The following is a 21172-nucleotide window of genomic DNA, read 5'->3' as shown; positions in this document are numbered from 1 at the left end:
TAAAATAATATTAATAAGCACTCAGTAAGCAGCAGCTATTATTATTGTAATTTTTCCTTCTCAGTTTGTTTTGTTATCATTCATTCTCACTCAACAGGTTCCTTTTAAAAAAATGTTACTTAATTCTCATATAGTGATAATGATCTTGAATTGGCATAGCATCTCTTTTTCTTTCTCCAAGGTTCAGAAAACTTATTATTTCAGATTTTTTGGGGGGTAGTAGGTACCAGTCCTTTTAATTTGTTCATTTAAAAAAAATAGCATGATTTATAGGAAAAGAAAAAAAGAAACTTACTGAGGAAAAGAGGGCAAAAGATGGGGCCAGATTGTGAACCAAAGGCTCTTTTTAGTTTTGAAAATCAAATGATGCGGAGGAAAAGCTGTAATTTTTTATAATTGACTAAAAAAATGCTGAGAAGCATTTCCCTCTAGTAATATAGCTATTATCCTGCATTAACGATGCACCCTTTTAAGTGGCTCAGAAAACCTTCTGAATTTGCTTTTTGGTTTCAGAATTATGTCTTTATTGGATTGGGTTCCCTTTGTTAGAAAACTGGGGTATTTTACTTCTTATCATTAAGGCCAGTCTCTCTTAAAAAGGAAAATTTCATTTGCCTTTTATGATGAATATGTAGATAAAATTAGTGCTTCTGCTTAGGGTTTAGGGTGGCATGATAAGAATTGCAGAATCCTTTTGCTAAAGGATAAAGAACAAGCGTATTAACATTAACCTCTTCATTTGCATGCTTTCATTAGTGCCTTAGAGATTGAATTAAGTTAATTGAAGAAATAAATGTGGTCAAGTTTTCATCATCTCCTCTGACAGAGCTTGCCATCTGCTGCTTTGCAATGAACACTAACAGCCAGCCTTCTTCCCTTGCTCTTTCTACGAACCGGTGCTGTAGAGCATTAGGTGGTCAGCAAATAATTCCTGCATTTCTCTTTAAATTAATCTCTCACTCTTGTTTTTTAATTAAAAAGTTTCCTCTTGTGTTTTAATTAATACCTTCTGAACATTTGCATTTAGATAATTCCTTTCATCTCCCACCTCACAGATCCTAGTGTGTATCTCATAGTGTGTATCTCAGCGACCTTTGGCTGGTCACTCACTCACTTTCCTAGTTCTTAGATATTCTCATTAGAGTATAGAGGTTTGGTACTAAGTGGTCTCCAGGGTTATTTTGACTCTACAGTTTCAGAATTTTAGGTCCAGAGCTTAACTCATTTTCCCTTCTCTGTCTTTGGCACCATCTATCTCCTGATTACTGAGTGTTTTATCTGTGTGTTCACTGATTCATATTTTTAAACCCTGTCTACAGTTTACTGGGTCTGTTTGTTTTTTCCTCTGTAATGTCTCTGGGTTATATTTTCTTTGTGTTCCAGCCTTCATGCTAATGAAAGACCTAATCTTGTCCTGTAGTTTACAAGACCCAGCCTACCTCCACAACTCGTCTCAAGCCACTGCATTGTAGTCACGTGGACTTTTTCCTTTCCTTCCCCAAGATTCTTGTACGTGTGGGTTCCTCTCTATGAAATGCTCTTTCACCCACTAACTGCATGGCAAGCTTCCCGTCTTCCCTCAGTTTCAATGGAACTTTTTCAGAAAAGTCTTCCCTGATTAACCTATTGAAATCCAACCCTACACACGTACACACTCACAATCACTCGCTCAGTTTCTTGCTGTTACAGTGTTTTTGTCAACTATGTTAAGAATTTTAAATTGTATCTTAAGAGCATTGAGAAAGCAGTGAAAAATTTTAAGTGGGGAATCTTAGGATGTGATTACATTTTCCCCCGAGATCATTCTGGCAGCAGTGTGAGAAGTGGATTGTAGAGATAGGAGTGTGGGTGTCAACGGGAAGTAAGAACCCAATTAGCAGGTTAGCAGGCTATTGTCCTGAGGACAGATGGTGGTGCTTGTGGAGATGGAAAGGTCTGGATGGACTGGGGTCACATTTTGAAGGTAGGAATGGCTTACATATTAAATGTGAGAGATGAAAGAAAGAGAAACCAAGGCTGGCTCCCTGGTCTTTAGCTGGAGGTGGTAAGCGCATGAAGCAGCCATTTATTGAAATGGGAAAGCCTGAGGAGGAACAAGTTTGGGGAAACAAAGGGTAAATATAGACATAGTTTGATATGCTGATGACTTTGAAGCGAAGATGTTAAGGTAGTTGGACAGAGGAATTAGGCTTTTGGGACCAGTAATATAAAGGCAAATGTCTGTAGGATGTAGACGGTTCTTTAAATCCAGTGGGAATGAACAAGTCCACTCGAAGTACACAGAGAGACAAAAAAGGTCCCAGGACTTAATTTTGAGGAGATTCATTACTTACAGATTGGCAAATGCTACTGAACCAGGAGCTAAACCTATGTGGTATTACTGAAGTGGGGAGAGCTTCGGGGGGATGGGGGTAGGGGTGCGTAGCCAGTCAGGTAGAACGCTGCTAAGTGAGAAACAGAGGGTGACCAGATCTCTGGGTTTGCTTGGAATGGTTCTGGTGTATGTGTATTGCCCTAGCACTGTTTTTATAAAAAAATGTTCTAGGTTGTTGATTAATTACATGGTCACTCTGAAGATGAGGCTAGAAAAGTGGTTTGTCAGTGGGAAGGTTATTGGTGACGTTGGCAAAAACCTTTTCAGTTGTCTGGTGGGGTTGCATACAAATTTGAAAGGGAATGTTAACAAACTGTAGCTGTTAAATACATGAGCATTTCTTATATTATTCTTTATATATTTTTGTATGTTTGAAATAACATAAAAACTGTGGGTGATAGGCTATAGGCAAATTTTTAAAGTAGTTTCGCTCTGAAAGGGAACAAATGAATGGGATAGTTCATTTGATTGTAAGATTCTGAAATATGTAAGAAAATATTGCTTTGAAAGAGCTTGAGAAAATTTATTCCCATGGGCTTTTCAAAAAAAAAGAAAAAAAAAAAGACCAACAAGTAAACTAGAGGGTAACTACCTCCAAAAAAAAATACTATCCGTGCAACAGCCTGTACGTGTGGCAGCCTTTCAGTGTCTAAAATAAAATGCTAAAAATTGCATTTGAGTAAAAGCAGTTGAACTAGGGTTAAAGCAGAGTTCTGATTTTTATCTCTTTTTCTTTAAATTATATTTATCTTTCAAGGCCCAAGGTGATGCTCAATGAAACATTTCCTGTTTTAGCCCTTGCTGAGCTCATGTAGCATCTCTTCCTGGAACCATGGCATTTTTAACTTTGCTAATAGCCATTTTATTTTTGTTCAGAAATGATTCATGTGGGTTATCTTACTCTTCCTGACGATGTTAGAATCCCCATGAACACAGAATCCAGGAGTGCCTGCCGCTTTTGCCCTCTGCCATCCCAGCACATTGAATAAATGCGTTCTGACCAGTTCACGGCCCTGCTCACCTTGCTGAGGGCCTGAAACCCAGGGCTGCCTACCTGAGGCTTCTCCATACAGCGTGTCTTTGTCGACCACCTTCTCGTCCTCATGACGCTCGAGGGTGTTTTCTTGGCTTTGTTTTGATAGAGCTCAGTGCCAGAGGACGAGCATGACAGTCCCCGGGCCGAAACCCCCAGCACTGTCACAGAGGTGGACATGGATCTGGACAGCTATCAGATCGCCCTCGAGGAAGTGCTGACCTGGTTGCTTTCTGCGGAGGACACTTTCCAGGAGCAGGATGACATTTCTGATGATGTTGAAGAAGTCAAAGATCAGTTCGCCACCCACGAAGTAAGTCGTCTGTAGCCAATGAGCAAACCTGTCAGTGGTGGCAGCTGTGCTGTGATCGGGGCCTCTCTCCTGGCAGTTATTGTTGACGGAATTCTGCTCCACAGAAAGGTTGTGGCATATTTCAGGACTTGTGACACTGAACTAGGGTTTTGTTATAAAGTTGGCGTGGATGGTTAACTGCATTGGAATTAGATTTCAGATTTTAATCTTATCATCGTAACTTGTATAATCTGTGGAGCCACTGACAAAAATCAGTGCACAGCACTGCTTGTTCTGAAGTGTATTGTTATAGGTAAAACACAAAATGACTAATGAATACACCAAATCTTTATATTTTCAATATTCCCCTGGACATGATTATTTTTATTTATTGTATGATTAAGCCAATGTTATGTTCAGTGTTCGTGTATAATTTTATACAGTGAAAATTTTCTAATATTTCAAGGATGTATTATATTACTGTGCAGTGACTTGATTAGATGGAGATTTATTTACTTTGTTGATTAAGTACTTTTTTGGTTAATTGATAGGCTTTCTTTGCTGTTCTGGTTTGAAAATAATAGAAATCATCTTCTTTAAGCAGTTCCTCTTGGGTGCACATGGTGTATTTATTTATTATATTTTCTCATAATTTCATGTTTACAATCTCTCAGTAGTATAATCAGCATTTACTTGAAAATAACTGGTATTATCAGATGCACTATTGCCCTCTTTGATTTGTTCCCCTTTTTACTTAGGCCAGCTGCTTATTTCCGATAGTCAGAGCGTAAAAAGTTGGATCAAAGTCCATTTTACTTGCACTCTACGTAGCTACCTTTTTCTGTAGCTTTGATATGTAGGCATTTACAATTTATTAATTTTTTTTTTTGCCATGATCAACTCACAAATTACTATGATGTCTCTTTCCAGGCTTTTATGATGGAGCTGACTGCACACCAGAGTAGTGTGGGGAGTGTCCTGCAGGCAGGAAACCAGCTGATAACACAGGGCACTCTGTCAGATGAGGAGGAGTTTGAGATTCAGGAACAGATGACCCTGCTGAATGCTAGATGGGAGGCACTGCGGGTGGAGAGCATGGACAGACAGTCCCGGTGAGTGGAAGCAAAGAAAGTGACATGGGATTCCTTAGACTGCGTTGTCCAGTTTAGCTCGAATAAAGGTTTGCATGCCGGTGAAAGTGAGATAATTACAGAACTTGTCTTGTAAAAACTTGGCTCTTTCCGTAATGTTGCTGGAATTTTATATGATCTTTGTTTCTCCTTTGATGTGTTTACCAAATTAAAAGGTAAAAGCTGAGAGTACAGACATTAGCAAAAAGGGAAAAGGCATTTCAGATGGATGGTTATCGATTTGCAGCATTAAAATTGGCTTCCATTAACTCAATATGAAGACAGGACTATGTACTATTTATCTACAGTTCCATTCTGTAACATTTTTTAAAGCGTTTGTCCCTCCATGTTTCATTTTCTTTCTTGCAGTGTGTATTAAGGAGCAAAATGCATTCCATTGCAATTTCCACCTATTTAATAAGCAGGAATTCCTGACTGAAGAAACAATGATTCTGATATGAATACAGGGTGCTGTTATTTGCATCCTTTGAATGCATTCAATTGACTCCACTTAGGAAGAAAAATAAAAGTTTTTTGCTTGTTTCTATATTTAAAGACTAAATGCTACTTTGAATGGTTAGAGAGGAATGCATTTCATTGCTCATTTCTTTGCTGCCTGGAATGTGTATTTGCCTTTGCAAAGGGAAAAAGCAAGTGGGAATAATGCCATGTTCCTCCACGGACAGGCTGCATGATGTGCTGATGGAACTGCAGAAGAAGCAGCTACAACAGCTCTCTGCCTGGTTAACACTCACCGAAGAACGCATTCAAAAGATGGAAACTTGTCCCCTGGATGACGATTTAAAATCTCTACAAAAGCTGCTAGAAGATCATAAAGTAAATCCGGCTCATATTTCTTTTATACCTATTTTAATCAAATATGAAAAGGGAGCTCTTAGCATTCTCAGGGGCTGATGGCTTCTATCATTAGCACAGAGGTGGGCCACCTCTCAGTGTTGGCTTTTACTCAGCGACTTAGAGGGTGGAGTCCATGGGGGTGTGACTTCTCTGGGATGAAAGCACAGGTAAAATATTATATGGCTATGGATACTTTTCTTAGGAATGTACATCGCTTTTATAAGATTCTCATGGGTTGTTTCAGACCTGTAAGTGGCTAAGAAGCCTGGTGTGTTAGCATTAATGTGTGTGGGTAAAGTAGCAGAACCCTGGATTTGTCTGTACCTAATCCTTGAAGGAAAGCTACTGCTTCTTCTCTGAGTAAGTGGGAAAGTAGCGGGCACTAGGTGAAGAAGCAAAATGTGGCAGACAATTTAATTTGGTGACAAATTTAGGAGATAACTTTTCATAGTCAAAGAAAGGTGGAGTAAATAGCTTCTCTGCAAGTTGTTTGAAGAATTTGATTTTTCAATGAAATACCTAGATAACTCATGAATAAAATGGTAGGGATATTTAAACATTACCCAAGAGGCATTTGACAACACTATTGGTAGTGTTTAAATAAATTACCTATATACATACATCTTAGGACCTGCCATGCTCTTCCCACAAAAGAGGTGAGAATGGAAGGTACCTGTGTATCCTTAATTGCTTTCCTGGGCAGCTAATCAGAATAGCTTCTGACTATCAAATAGCATCTACTTATCTCTCACTTTATACCATGCTTCCCTAGAGAAAATGACCTCTGATTCTATATAGTTAAATATGGGACTTTTTTGACTTAAATTCTACATTCTTATCTTAATTCCTAGTTTAGGTGTTGCCAGAACTTGGAATAAAAGTAATGACATCCCATTTGCAATCATTCTGACATTGCATTTTCAAACTGCTATGGTTCATAATGAAATGTAAATATGTATAACAGGCTTATTTCATTAGTGGAACACTTAGGGTAATGATTGGAAATTTAAACATGATGCCTCATTAAATGTCCTTAATTACTATTGACAAGTGAGTGGATTTTAAATAGGCAAATGTGAAAGAGTGGAAATAATGGTAGATCCTAAATTTTTTTTTTCCCCTAGAGTTTGCAAAATGATCTTGAGGCTGAACAGGTGAAGGTAAATTCATTAACTCACATGGTGGTAATTGTTGATGAAAACAGTGGTGAGAGTGCTACTGCTGTTCTAGAAGATCAGTTACAGGTAAGGACCTTGAAAAGGAGGATAATCCCAAGGGACCTGTGGTCTAGACCCGGTTACGTGTTGCCCTGACTCTTCATGTCCCATCTCATTGTTTATTGAGAAGAGTAGAAGAACCTACGTTAGGCTGTACTTCCCAGTACGGGTTCCACAGCCTGTGGGTTACAGGAGGACCTTGGTATCATTCCTTTACTTCAGCCCCTGGGGTGAGTGGGCAGGGTTCCTTGTGGGCCTTGGTCCTTGTGGGTAATACTAACACTTTGGGAAGCACAGGAACTGATCTCAACAAGTGGTCCACAGGCTTCTTGTTCAGACTCATTTGAGGGATTTGTTAAAATGTGGATTTCTGGGCTCAACGCAGACCTGAATTCCTGGGAGTGGGGCCCAGTGGATCTGCCCTTTAAAAAAATGTACATGCATATTGAAGTGTGAGAATTTCAACCATGTGGGATTTAATATCCCTGTGTCTTTGGTAAATCGATGTGTGAATTTCAACAGTTTTGAGAACCCCAACAAATTGCTTCTTTTTGCACAAAGGCTACTGTGTATCTTTGTAAGTCTTTATAAAGAGATTTATTGGTATTTCACTTGAACAATACTTTAATTACCAGATATGATGTTGCTGGTTTTTGATTTTTAGTAGCTTCCAGAATGTAATTTCATCACATGAAATTATATCATCATTTGTGTCATCATTTAAAGTGGGCCAGTACGGTAGTTCTGAGACTTTGGTGCACAAGTACTTGCTAGCTATGTACTATAAAATAATTAATTACATTCTATGGGAATTAGTTTTTCTCATCTTTAAATTTATAGGATTTGTCCATATCATTTTAAAGCAACTTTTATAAAAAACATATATTTTTTATAACTTGCTGCTCTGTAATAGAGAACAACAGATATCAAGAATTCAAGGATCTTGATAACTGTCTCTTAAGGCTCTGTTGACACAGGGTGGTTTCTTCCTTTCCTAGAAACTCGGTGAACGTTGGACAGCAGTGTGCCGGTGGACTGAAGAACGTTGGAATAGGTTACAAGAAATCAATATATTGTGGCAGGAATTATTGGAAGAGCAGGTATGAAACTGTTATCCATAATGGTCAAAATAGATGGTGAAAAGTAACTCATCTTTAATTGTGGCATTAGAAATAGAATCTTGTTTGCTTTTCTTCTAATGGAACATTTACAAATATTTATAATTTTTAAAGTTAGATTTGTATCCATTTTATCATGAAGCTTATTCAAAGAGATTGTATTGTGTGGCTCCATGGTAATACCAATTTGATCTGTGTTTATTATTTAGGATGTTAGTATTTAGATATGCCACTTTCAGGATTTGCTTGACATAATTTTCATTGCATTTGTGATGGGTAATGTATTTGATCTTGTACCAACACAGTGCCGAGCATATATATATATGGTTTGTGCTCAGTAAATCAATAAACAGATCCCTCAATACATTGTGAACTTTGAATCACAAGAATTTTTATTGATTTTTAACCAGACTAACTACTGAAATTAAGTAGAAAATGTTATTTAGCAACACCATGGATTTACATTCAGTTAATAGTTATTTTTTCCACTAAGGATTCCCACAGCAAACGAACCTTTGGTACAAAGCTGCCACCTTAAGTTTTCAGTCAGAGTGGTGGCCCAGAAAAACGGCCATCAAAATAGAATGCAAATAAGCAAAGCTTTTCTCCCCAAATGCCAAACAGTTGTGGTTTAGAAAATAAGCCGATACTCTAGTCCCATATCTCTGTGCCCATTTTGATTCTTTTAAATGCATTTCATTTCCATCCACAAATAGCAACTCTATTCTTTTTAGAGGATAAAAACAAGCGTATGATGTTTTGTGGTTTATTAAATATGGTGGCAGATAGAACATCTTAAAAAGTAGGCTGCAAAATTTGTCCCAATATAAATTGTTAATCACGACCCTCTGCCCCCAATCATGGGTCAGAATTTTCTTACTAAGAATCACATAATGGACCCGATTCTTATTTCTGAAATATTTATATTTCACTTTACAAATATGTACATTTACTCAGACCCTTGTATTCAGGTCAATGAGTCGTATCGATATAGGTAAAATTTTACTTCAATAATGACAGTAGGAGACTGTCAGTTGATTGCCAGAGAAAATTGTTGTGTTACTCTTCTACTAAGTAAACTAACTTAAAAATTGGAAATAATTTTAATTTGGTAGTTAAAAACATTTAAAAAGAGGGAGTGGCTAGTATTTTGGCCAATTATTTTTTGTTAAAAACTGACCTTTGAATGGCTTTCTGCTAGTGATATAGAAGGAAGAATCTTGTGAAAAAGTAGAACTGAAGGAACATGGGTACTTAATCTAGAGACAATTTGCTGTTGCAGACAGTGAGACCAACTGTATCTGAAGTAGAAAATCTTTCAAGGATTATTGTGTACTCAGTTGCAGAGGCTTTAAGATAGCTAGAAATGGGCTCTGAGAATTAGTCCCAAACTTCTGCTGCATGGGCCACGTTTAAATGTGGCTTTTAGGATATTCTATAAAGGATTCCAACTGACCTTTCCAGCCTTAATTTTCCCTTTGTCCTTCCATGTACCCAGTGCTCATACCCTGAATTCCCAGTTTGTAGGCCATTCCTGTACTGCTGACACCACCAGAGTAATGAGTGCTAGTTCTTTTTCACTGCTGTGTCCCAATGCATGGCACCTTGTAGATTCGTCATGGTTTTTGTTTTCATTTTTTGAAACAGTGGATGCCTTTCATGTGTTTTCTAGCCCCTGTTTTTGTTTAACGTGTGGCATCTGCCATGGAATGCCTTTAAACTTATCTCTTCATCTTTAGGTCTCCCCAGCCATCGAGGACCATGAGATCATCTATAAAACCCCTCCCACTCCCCGTTTCTAAACTAGAAGTGATCTCTTTGTAGTTTCTGCACTTTCTGTTTTGTGCCATAACGTAGTTATCCCTGTGTATATCTTACTACATTTGAGGGAAGGATCCATATTTGTCTTTTATGTTCTTCATTTGATGTGTGGAATATACAGGCAGGGAATAGTTGTTGAAGAAACTGATAAAAAAAAAAATAAGAGAATTGATTCCATTGCAAACATAGAACCAAGATTTTGTTCCCCTCCAGCTCTATAGGAAAGGGTTTCTGTGGTAGACACTACATTTTGGGAAGAATTATCCCAATGCAGCCGTATTGTTTCCCACCCCTGCTTCAAGTTGATCTCTCTACATTACTGAATATCTTCTGCCTAAATAAAAAAGAAAAGCATATACTGTTGGCCAGTGAAGTTGAAATATCTTTATGTTGGCTATGCTACCCTCATATTTCCTCGTCTAACCATAAATGTTCTTGAACCTGGAGCATGAGTGTGGTTTTCCTGCACGATGCTGTGGAAAAACCATTGGCTTTGGGGTGTGGGTGTTTGATCTGACTCTTCTAGTAACTATCTGCGAGATCTCGGCCAGGTGACTTTGGCTTCTCTCTGTTTCCTCCCTAAAATGAGGGGCTGAGACAAGATGATCTCTGAGCTACCTTCTGCCTCCAGAAGGAAAGAGCCACATAGTGTGATTCTTTTAGAAACTCGAATAGCTGAATTCAGCCTTTTAGATCCACCTATTCCCTGAGTGTTAGGTTTAGTTATCCAGGTAGGAGGCTCATTTCATGTTGATCTGTTCCACATCTGGGAAAGATAATATTGGAAAAAAATCTTTTTCTGTGACACTCATGCCTCAGGCTCAGGTGTTTGGAGTTCTTCTTACCCAAGAGAAGGATTAAGCCTCTCAGAACATAAAACTTAGAGATGTGGGAACTTGATTGAATTGAATTACCCAGTGATTCCCCAAATGTATTTCTAACTTTCGTTACTATTTGTAGTGCTTGCTGAAAGCTTGGCTAACCGAAAAAGAAGAAGCTTTAAATAAAGTCCAGACAAGCAACTTCAGAGACCAGAAGGAACTAAGTGTCAGTGTTCGGCGACTGGCTGTAAGTGATGTCATTGTCAGCATCTGTCTTGTAAGCCTGTACCATTGTAGCATTTTATAGCAATGGTTAATACGGTTTTGTAAGTACCGATTAAGACTCATTAACCAGCGTTGGACTGTGCTACCATGTAATTATCTCGAACCAGGAGCCTTATGTTTTAGCATTAGTGAATTTCAAAGCAGGTACATTTTCCCATAAAATACACATATTTACATTTCCTGACTGGGGAACACGAAGATAAATTACTATAAAAGGGAGTTATCTAATAAATATCTGAAATACTAGATTTTGAAGGAAGACATGGAAATGAAACGTCAAGCATTGGATCAGCTGAGTGAGATTGGCCAGGATGTGGGTCAGTTGCTTGATAATCCTAAGGCGTCGAGGAAGATCAACAGTGACTCCGAGGAACTGACGCAGAGGTGGGATTCTTTGGTCCAGAGGCTAGAAGATTCCTCCAACCAGGTACCTTTTGCTTTGGACAGTATGTGGTGCTACTAGGTAGAAATTAGTATTCGGGTTAGTTTTAGTTTTTATGAAACAAAAGAGTAGTAACTAAACTAAAAAGGTGGTTCCTTATACCCGGTTTACTATGAAATTGAAAAATTGACATGTGAAAATCTTTAGTTTTCTAAAGTAAATTCTAATAGATCTTCAGAAAACTGATTCATGTCCAGTAATTTAACCCTTAGTAACTGATAACAGTTAGACATGAATCCATTAGAGATCTTTAAATCTTAAGTAATCTTATTAATTTAAAAGCATTTTAGTGAATTGATCAAAAATAAAACTTTGGTTTGTACATGGATGAGCATTATTCATAATAGACAAAAAGTGAAACAACTCAAATGGCCGATAATAGATGGATGGATAAACAAAATGTGGTATATCTATGCAATGGAATGTTTTTGGCAATGAAATGAAGTACTGATACATGCTGTAACATGGATGACCCTTGACAACATTATGCTAAGTAAAAAGAGCCGGTGACAAGAGTATGTGCACTGATTCTATCTGTACGAACTATGCAGAATAGGCAAATTCATAGAGACAGAAAGTAGATTAGTGGTTGCCAGGAGCCAAGGGGGAGAGGGAGATGAGAAGTGACTGTTTAAGGGTACGGGGTTTCTTTTTGGGTTGATAAAGCTATTCTGACATTAGAAAGTAGGCAGGGTTGCACAATTGTGTGGATATACTAATAACCATTGAACTGTCCATTTTCAAAGGGAGAATTTTCTGGCATGTGAATTATATGTCAGTAAAGCTGTAATGAAACATGAAAACTTTGGCTGATTTTATTTTAGGTGACTCAGGCTGTAGCAAAGCTGGGGATGTCCCAAATTCCTCAGAAGGATCTTTTGGAGACGGTTCGCATCAGAGAACAAGTTACTACAAAAAGGTCTAAGCAAGAACTGCCTCCTCCTCCTCCGCCAAAGAAGAGACAGATCCCTGTGGACTTGGAAGCTAAGAAAAAGTGAGAGCAGACAAAGAAATTTTCCAAACCCAATACCGCACACAGTGTATTCTGTGCTCAGTACTTACTTCCTACTAATCACTAACCGTATGCAAATATAGGCATTATTATTGTTATGGAAATTCAACTACTGAACCACTCACTAACCCTGAGTCTTTTGAATATTCTGCTTCACACATCTGCATGTCTCAGCATCTCTGTTGTCTCAGAAGGTTGTATTTATCCTGTGTTCAACTTGAACTTTGTGTCCAAGCCCTTTTTTCTTCCTTTCCTATCATTTACCTTGGAAGGATATGATTGTCCATGATTCCTCATTTATTCTTTATTTCATTATCACAATTCTGACAATGTTGCTTTAGATAGATCTCCTTATTTGTTGTTTGAGAATCTCCTTCCTCTTTTTTGCAATCAAAAAATAATTCAGGGAAGTAATTCCTTTTGAAGTCTCCATTTTTCCCTCTTCCCCTCCCCATTCTTTTTTTCATGTTTTCTTTCCCCTTTTGTTAACTCTTTGCAAGATTCATTAACAGATTCTTCATGTTTGGCTTAAAGATCCATGTTTGGCATAAAATATCTTTTCCTCTTATTGATTCAATGTAAACTTGAGATCTTTAGAAGAGGAATAATCACTCCTGGCATATACTGATTGAGCTTTTACCAATGTCAGCTACTCTATTAGGCTATGCTGTGCCCTGGGTACTGTACCTCACATGTGTTATAGCAGTTAACCCTCAAAACAGTCCTCGAGTAGTACTATCATTCTTTCCCTTTCATAGCAGAATCCCGGCGCTTGGGCAAATGGGCAGTTAGCTTTGCCTGAATCAAAATGATGTGATTTCCCCAATTTTGCTTTTGTTAGACAAAGCAGGAGTTCAGTTTGACCAGATGATTTTAATTTCGATAATAGGGCTATATTTCTGCCTCCTGATTCTCTCCTTGCAGGACCAGTGTACCTCTAACTGGCAGGCCTCCGCTGTGGAACTTTCACTTTTAGAGCCAAGGCAGCAGATGAGGAAGAGACTTCTGATGTTCCTAGTGCCACGGGCCTTTTGTTTCCCGAGTGTTTATAGTCTGCCAGCTGTATCTGGCAGTGTGTCTCTGCAGTGCTCGCTGTGTGCATTTGGAAGCAGGGAAGGTTGTAAAAGACTAGGGTGTATGTATAGGTTCTGGTACAATTCTAATGTGTGTGTGTTTGTGTGTGTGTGTGTGTGTGTGTAGGCTTCTCTGCACCAACAAGCAATTTGTGGGACACCACCCGGGTGTCCTGGAATTTAATTCATTTCTGACACTTCTCTATTGGATGACAGTATCAGGTCCCACAGGGTAAGTGTTCAGTCCCCCACCCTGCAGATGACAGTCTTTACCCTAGGTGTAACCTGTGGTTCTGACCGACTGGCTGTAGGTTAGAGGTGCCCACAACCTCCTCGTGAGGTTCGATTAATTTGCTAGAGTGGCTCACTGAACTCAGAGAAACATTTACTTACTAGATTCATTGGTTTATTATGAAAGGATATATAACCCAGGAACAGCGAGATGGAAGAGATGCACACACAGCTTCCGTGGCCTCTCAGAGCAGACCACTCTCCCAGAGCCTCTAACCTGGAGTTCTGTTCACTAAATGGGGAGCTCTCTGAACCCTATCCTTTTGGGTTTTTATGGAGGCTCATCACCTAGGCACGACTGACTAAGTCATTGACCATGGGCAATTGATTCAGCTTCCAGCCCTTCTCCTCTCCCTGAAGGACCGGAAGTTCCAACCCTCTGATCTCTGTGGTTGGCTCTTCTAACAACCAACTCCCATCCTTACGTGGGGGTCCAAACACCCCACCTTATTAACATAACCAAAGACTCCTCCATAGCTGTCATCACTTAGGACATTCCAAGAGTTTTAGGAGCTCTGGGCCAGAGATGGGGACTAAGACCAAATATGTACTTCTTATTATAAATCACAATATCCCAGGGCATAACTCTAAAATGACAGTGTTGTAGAAGGTGCATTCTACTGCAAGAAACAGAATACTGAACCCAAAGTGACTCAATGAGTCTTATCTCCCTTTATAAGAAGTCTGGAGGTAGAGCGTCTTTAATGGGAGGGTGTGGCTCACCACCCTGCCACCTGTGTCCTGTGTCTGCCTTTGCTCAGCATGGTGGCTTTCACTGGCAGGCTTGTCTTCTCACGGTCTCAAGATGCTGCAGCAGTACTGGGCCTACCATGACTGCATACCCTGCTTTATGGGCAGGAAGGGCAGTTTTCCCTTATTTGTTCTTTGTTAGTTTTCTTGATCAGGGACACAGTCCTTTCCTGGAAGACGGCTGCTGACGTCCCCCCAGGTCTCACTGGCCGGATCTCAGTCACTTGCCCATGCCCTGGGTGCATGGGAGGTTGAAGCTGTCCTGCCTTTTAGTGTCTGGAATTGTGTTTTGGGGAACTGGGATAGCAAGCTAGAAATGTGGGGAGAGAGGTATGTGCTGGGTGGGCCACCAGCTGTGAGGACCATGGTCTTCTTGTGTACAAGGTGATTGACGCAGAAATTGCTTTAGTTAATTCCTGGACAAACAGAGGCTTGAGTATGTCCATCCAGTTCCTTATGCCACAAGGTAGTGAAATCTCATTAGAAAGTATGCCCAGACAAAGTTGGCCCTTTCTCAGTCTACCCACGTGTGCTGGTTCTGCTTTCTGGGGCAAGATGGAGCCACACCACCCCTTTTCAAAATGTACCTCGTCGGTATTTGAGGAGAGGTTTCCTATTACAATATCTATTCATTGTCCTAGAGTCCAGAGTATCCGCAACCATTCCTAGTGTGAAATGGTTTCCAGACCCTTAGAAACCACTACTAATGAGTCTTCAAAGGAGCTGCCCAAGCAGCTGTGAGCCTTAAGTAACTGCAGAGCACAGTTTATGATACGTGCTTCAGAAATGGTGGTTTACTTCCGCTTCTCTTCTCTTGATGCTGCACGTGGCTGTTTTGACCAGTGGGGACGGCCATCTCCTGTCATCTGGATATTGTGTTATTGTGACCCTAGATCATTCATGCTCTGGATGTAGCTTTAGCATCACTCTGCTTGTATTGAGGGCAGGAATAGACTAAATCTCTAAGGTCATTTTAAACGTGTGATCTGTGGATGGTGCGCCTCTTCTTTGAAAGATTAAGTAGAATCTGCTGTTATGATGCAGGAGCAGTGAACCACGATTTAAATGACATCTTGACCCCTGGTTATTTACCTAGAGTGTCACAAAATCCCTCAAGTTACAAGGAACATTTACCTTGGTGAAAAAACAAATACCAGGGTTGCCAAACAAATGTACACATTTTAAGAGATGTTATCTATGTATTACTTTTTGAAGTTGAATTGAATAACGGTAGCAATGTGTAGTATGACGTTTGCTCAAAAGATGGCGTTAATCAAATAAATGCTAGCGCTGTTCATTGTATTGCAATTTTAATAGTTGTTTCCTTTCTTAAAATGTGTATACATTTTTTTTTGGCACCCTCTGTATTCATAGTTCGTTAGAACACTTTAAGCTACGTTTCCCAAAAGAATCAGCAACGACAACCGACAACCTGTGCTTACCTTAAAATATCCAGAAGTTGTTTTGAGAAGCCCAGTGGGTAGAGTGCTGGTTAAGAGGACAGACTGCCTCGGTTTGAATCCCAGCTCTACCATTTATTACCTTTGTCAGTTCTTTAACACCTCCCTGAGCTCATTTCCTTTATCATTGAAAGGGATACTAGGAGTATAGACTTCGTACGGTTGTTGTGAGGACGCCTTCAGTTAAGAATTCACATAAAACGCTGATAGAATATGGCCAGCAATCGGAACATTTCTCTTCTTGCTCCTTGTCATGGTGGTTTTGACCGATTTTCTCAATGCCTCTCAAGTCTGTACACTCCTCTTCTTTCCCACGGTCACTGTTTTAGTTCTGGCTCCCGTTACTACCTCAGCCTTTTCTCTGGTCTTGCCTCTCTGCATTCTTCTTAGTGAACACTAATGGATAAATATAATCCTATCAGCCCTATACTATAAAATAAACCCTTCGCTGGCTCTCAGTTGCCCTTTGGCTAAGCCCAAGCTCCTTCATCCATCCTGCCCGGCCTTCCAGTACCGGTGAGTGTGGCTGTCTGCCGCATTCCCAGCGGTCCCTCCCTGCCTAGCACTCACTGTTCTAGCCGGACCTAACTGTTCATACTTGTAGTGTATGAGTGTGGGCCTTCCTTTCTTTGTACTCTCTTTTCTGGGAAAACTCCTGGGTATAATGCTGCTGTTTTACTCCAAGAAGCCATCCCTCCCTGATTGGATTAGAGGCCGTCCTGAGAATTCCTGGAATTAGCACCTAGTGAATTTTTATTGTGATTCCCCATGACTTCCCATCGCCCTTGCTAGACCGGAAGCTCCCTGAGGGCTGGCAGTGTATCTGAATTGCTTTCATGTCAAGAGCCCACACCAGAGCCTGGCATATAGTGGGGCTCTACTCAAAAACATGTTGAATTAGAGAAGGCATCAGTTTTAGGAATGTCCATACTCGTTCTTTTCTGTGATTGTCTAACCAAATGTGTTTTTCATAATCTATAAGAGTTTATAAAAATACAAGTGAATTCTTATAAAGTTTGAAAAAATGTTAAATTATTTTCTTTATTAACATTATAATAGTACTCCGCTTTTCATACTTTTAATTATAAATGTCTGATCATATTTTGTGTAGTTTTTGTATTTCCGGATTGCCTTTTGTTGTTTTGTTTTTTGACACTCCTGATGGGTGTTTTGGTTGCTCCCTTTCTTGAGCCAAATGAAACAATGAAACAAAATGAATTACAAATGGTAACATCTGATCTTAAATCAGGTTTGATGCAGTAAGCGCAGAGCTGTTGGACTGGATTTTGAAATCAAAGACTGCCATTCAGGCCACAGAAATAAAAGAATACAAGAAGATGCAAGAGACTTCAGAAATGAGAAGGAAGTTGAAGGTAAAACATAAAACAAAAGCATACTAGTGAATAAATTATTTTATCAGGATAGATTTGCTGTTGGCATAAAGATGTGATAGGATAGAAAAGCTTCATGTAAAATAAATGTTGCCATAATGTAGCTTTTAGAACATCGTAGTAAATTTTGAATTGATTCAGGCTGTCTGGTAGCAGATCCCTGTGTGAAGGAAGAATGTTTGTCCCTTCCTTCCTTAACCATTGAGATGTGTAGGAAGGAACACTTCCTATGGTGACAGAGCTATTTCTGTTTTTAGCTCGATTAGATTTTAATCTGGTCCCTAGCAGTTGATGACTGTGTACGCAGATGTTTTGCTTTCTGAACACAGCAAACTACAGTGGTCCTCCCCTATTTGCAGGTACCAATGATCAACCCCGGTCCAAAAATATTAAATGGAAAATTCCAGAAATAAACAATTCATAAGTGTTAAATTATGTGCCATTTTGAGGAGCATGATGAAATCTCGTGCTGTTCTGCTCTGTCCTGCCTGGGGCATGAATCATGTGTCTCCACGTTGCACAGGCCACCCCCCCGTTAGTCACTTAGTAGCTGTCTTGGTTATCAGATGTAGTGTCCAGATATCGCAGGGCTTGTGTTCAAGTAACCCTTATTTTACTTAGTGATGGCCCCCAGCATAAGACTAGTGAAGCTGGCAATTCGCATATGCCAGAGAGAAGCTATCAGGTGCTTCCTTTAAGTAAAAAGGTTAGTATAGTACAATAAGATATTTTGAGAGATAGTGAGACCACATTCACATAACTCTTATTACAGTATATTACTATAGTTGTTCTATTTTATCATTTGTTATTGTTAATCCTTTACTGTGCCTAATTTATGAATTAAATTTTATGTTAGGTATGTATGTATAGGAAACATCATATATGGAGTTTGGTACTATCCGTGATTTTAGGCGTCCATTAGGCGTCTTGGAACAATACCTCCCGAGGACAAGGGGAGACTACTTTATTTCAAATCTCAGCATTTTTTCAACACAGTCTCTTAAGAGAGGAAATGCAGTTTTTAAAAATAAATATGCCTGAGATGTGTGGGAGCTTCGCTTGGCTACTTGGTACCCATCTGTGTATTCCTGAGTGTTGTCACAGGAGGTTGTAGTGATTTATATCTTTGGTGTTTGTTAAGTCTCTGTACATCCTCGCATGAACTATTTGGGCATCTAGAGCAAGTCTGTATTGCCGTCTACATCAGCAGTGGAGTTCGTCTGTAAAGAGTGTGGAGAATGTTTAAAAACCAGGATGTGTGTAAGTTTTGCTGATGTAAGTGAGAAAGTGGTGGGTACCATGGAAATTGAGAGGAGGCCAGGCCTGCAGTCATCTCTATGCCCTGGCGAAGTCCATGGGCGAGGGGACACTGAGCTGAAACTGAAAGAGGGTGATTACACCTGGGTGGGAGGGCACACCACGCAGGGGTGCCCCAGAACAGAGGCATGGAGGGGGTGAGTGTATTGTGATCTCTGGAGCAATATGTAGTTGTGTTTTCTGTCAGGTGTGTGTGTAAAAGGAGTAGAGAGTTCAGGTTGGGGAGGTGATTTGGGGTGAGACCTTGGCCGACTTCGAATGTTGGAATGAGAAGTTGAGACTGATTTCTGCCTTATTATTCCATTGTAACTGCTCTTTAGAAGTGACCATTGACTGTTGGTTTGTTAATCCAAAGGATGGATTTCTCTTCTCATCGGAACTGTTTTCTTTGCAGCATTTTCCACCGTTTACCCTTCCTTTCTAAAATTCTCATAGCCCTTGTCTTCTGTGACCAATGATCATTCTAAAATATACAGCTGGTCATGCAGCTCCAGCGCAGGGCTTGCAATTAATTGAATGGCTTCCCATTGTGATGGGGATAAAATATAAAGGCCATAGTGGCCCAGCATACAAGGACCTTCCAGATGACATGCTTCCCTTCCTCTAAGCAAGGCCTTCTTACCTCTTGTTCACCCAGCTGACCTCCAGGCCTCCTGACTCCTACTCTTTTCTCATTCCTCTGCCTTCACCATGTGCTGTTTTCCAGAATGGCTCTTTATTAAGGCTTTGTGCTATGTGCTGAAATGCCTTCTATCCAGTAAGCCTCCCTTAGCCTCATTGGGAAGACGTATGTGATTCATCTTGGCTTCCATATTGCTTTCACCATACCCTCTGTGAAAGCCCTTATCACATTGATGTTATTATTTGTTGATATGCCTACGGCAGGTGCTTAGGAGGTGAGGACATTTTTTCCATTGAACCCTGTGTTTTCAGCACTTGGTAAAGTTCTTGGCTTATGGAAGGAGGGAATGTTGACGGTGGGCAAAGGGAATGTGGAAGGTTGTTAACGTCAGAGCACTATTATCCGAGCCCTTTAGCACAGGGAGTTGGGATAGCAAGAAACGAGGGCTGGGTGCCATCATTTCGTAAGCTTCTTCCAGTTGTGAAAGACCCATAGATGATATTAATGATCATTTAACAATCCCATTCTCAACGGCATTAAGGTGGCAGGGAATTTGGAAGTGAATGTGATCTTTATGGAACAAGTCCCGCAAACTATTGATAAGTTAAATCCCACCCTACCATCTAGGAACAATTTACTTCCAGAAATGGTTACTATAATATTTGGGAGGATAAAAATAACAATAGTGTATGCTTATGTAAGACATGCCTGACAGTTTCTATATTTTTCCTCTAATATTTATAAGTTCATTTATTTTGTTGTTTTAGATCAGTAGTAGTAGATGCCAAAGGGTTGGAAAAAAATGTAAAATGGAGAAAATTTAAGTTGCTTTAATCTCTAATTTTTCTTGAAAATGGGGGAAAGATGAGCTTAATTTTGTGTTAGTAAAATAAAACCTTGTTCCAACTGGTGTACTATCTGCATGGAGAATTTCTAATCCAAGCTACCATCACCATAAAAAGTAGGAAAAAATCATTTTGTGTAAAGCAGGTAACACGTTTTCTTCACTTTGATGGTGACTTTTTGCATTGGTAATTAGTTTAACAGAAATAAATGGTGTTTCTTAGACAGTTTGGTTATTTCTTGATCTTTGGCTATAAAAATGGTGGTTTTGCTTAGTCTAATGTACAGATTTTAGAAGTGGTGTTCTTCTCTGGGATGTCTGGTTGCAGTAATATGGGTTGCCTAGAAGTTTTGCTAGTGCTATTATGCACACTATTTGAGTAGTTAATTAATAGATAATTATCAATTGTGGATTGAAGAGTGGGAAAAGTTGCAGATACGTGTGTGTGTTTCAGTGATTTTACTCTGCCCTTTCTTAGGAGTTCTGGAAAGAGTTTGTTTTCACATGTCCCTGAGATATAGAAACATTGAAAATATCAAACCATAGAAACAAATATTAAAATGAAGAGCTACTTCTCATGTGTGAGGAAAAAAATGCTTTAGTTTGAGTCTTAAAGCTTATTGTCATTATTTAAAAGTTTCATATGAATTATTCTTGTGACTGAAGTTTACAGTAGACTCTAGACTTAACACCAACAAAATATACTGAGACTTGAACTATTTCTCTTTTCTTGTTAATTTTTATTCAGTGATCTCTGTCATAGCACATTCAGCCCATTTGACTCAACCAGTTGTTTTTATGGTGTGGCATATACGGAGGCTATGTATGTGTATTGATAGATATCCTGGATCTAAAACACTAGTTTGCTTTATTTCCTCTTTGAAGGAACTCATAATTATGGTGTATAATTTTTTCCTTATTAAAGAAACCAAAGTTTTATATTGTTTCTTTGAATTTACCTGTTAAAATTTAATCATCTGTGGTGTTCTGGAGAGTTGCCTGGAATTGCATAGTTTTCTAT

The 21172-nt window shown here is 39.4% G+C and overlaps 1 protein-coding gene across 9 annotated transcripts in view; it reads left to right on the top strand.

The window, feature by feature from the left end:
- UTRN (utrophin) overlaps positions 1-21172 on the top strand; it is a 463108-nt gene that overhangs the window by 116333 nt on the left and 325603 nt on the right. For all 9 annotated transcript variants that reach the window (XM_088795414.1, XM_088795413.1, XM_088795412.1 and 6 more), the window contains 9 exons: positions 3517-3720; positions 4630-4811; positions 5516-5666; positions 6812-6931; positions 7903-8004; positions 10804-10911; positions 11197-11376; positions 12216-12385; positions 17227-17350. In XM_088795414.1, coding sequence (XP_088651540.1) covers positions 3517-3720; positions 4630-4811; positions 5516-5666; positions 6812-6931; positions 7903-8004; positions 10804-10911; positions 11197-11376; positions 12216-12385; positions 17227-17350 — 1341 coding nt within the window. The remainder of the gene's footprint in view (positions 1-3516; positions 3721-4629; positions 4812-5515; positions 5667-6811; positions 6932-7902; positions 8005-10803; positions 10912-11196; positions 11377-12215; positions 12386-17226; positions 17351-21172) is intronic.

The sequence above is a fragment of the Rhinolophus sinicus genome, chromosome 2 (genome assembly GCF_057876585.1).
Source record: "Rhinolophus sinicus isolate RSI-liver-muscle chromosome 2, RSI-T2T, whole genome shotgun sequence".
Taxonomy (NCBI): domain Eukaryota; kingdom Metazoa; phylum Chordata; class Mammalia; order Chiroptera; family Rhinolophidae; genus Rhinolophus; species Rhinolophus sinicus.
The sequence above is the reverse complement of the archived record's forward strand: the minus strand, read 5'-3'. Positions and strand labels throughout refer to the sequence as shown.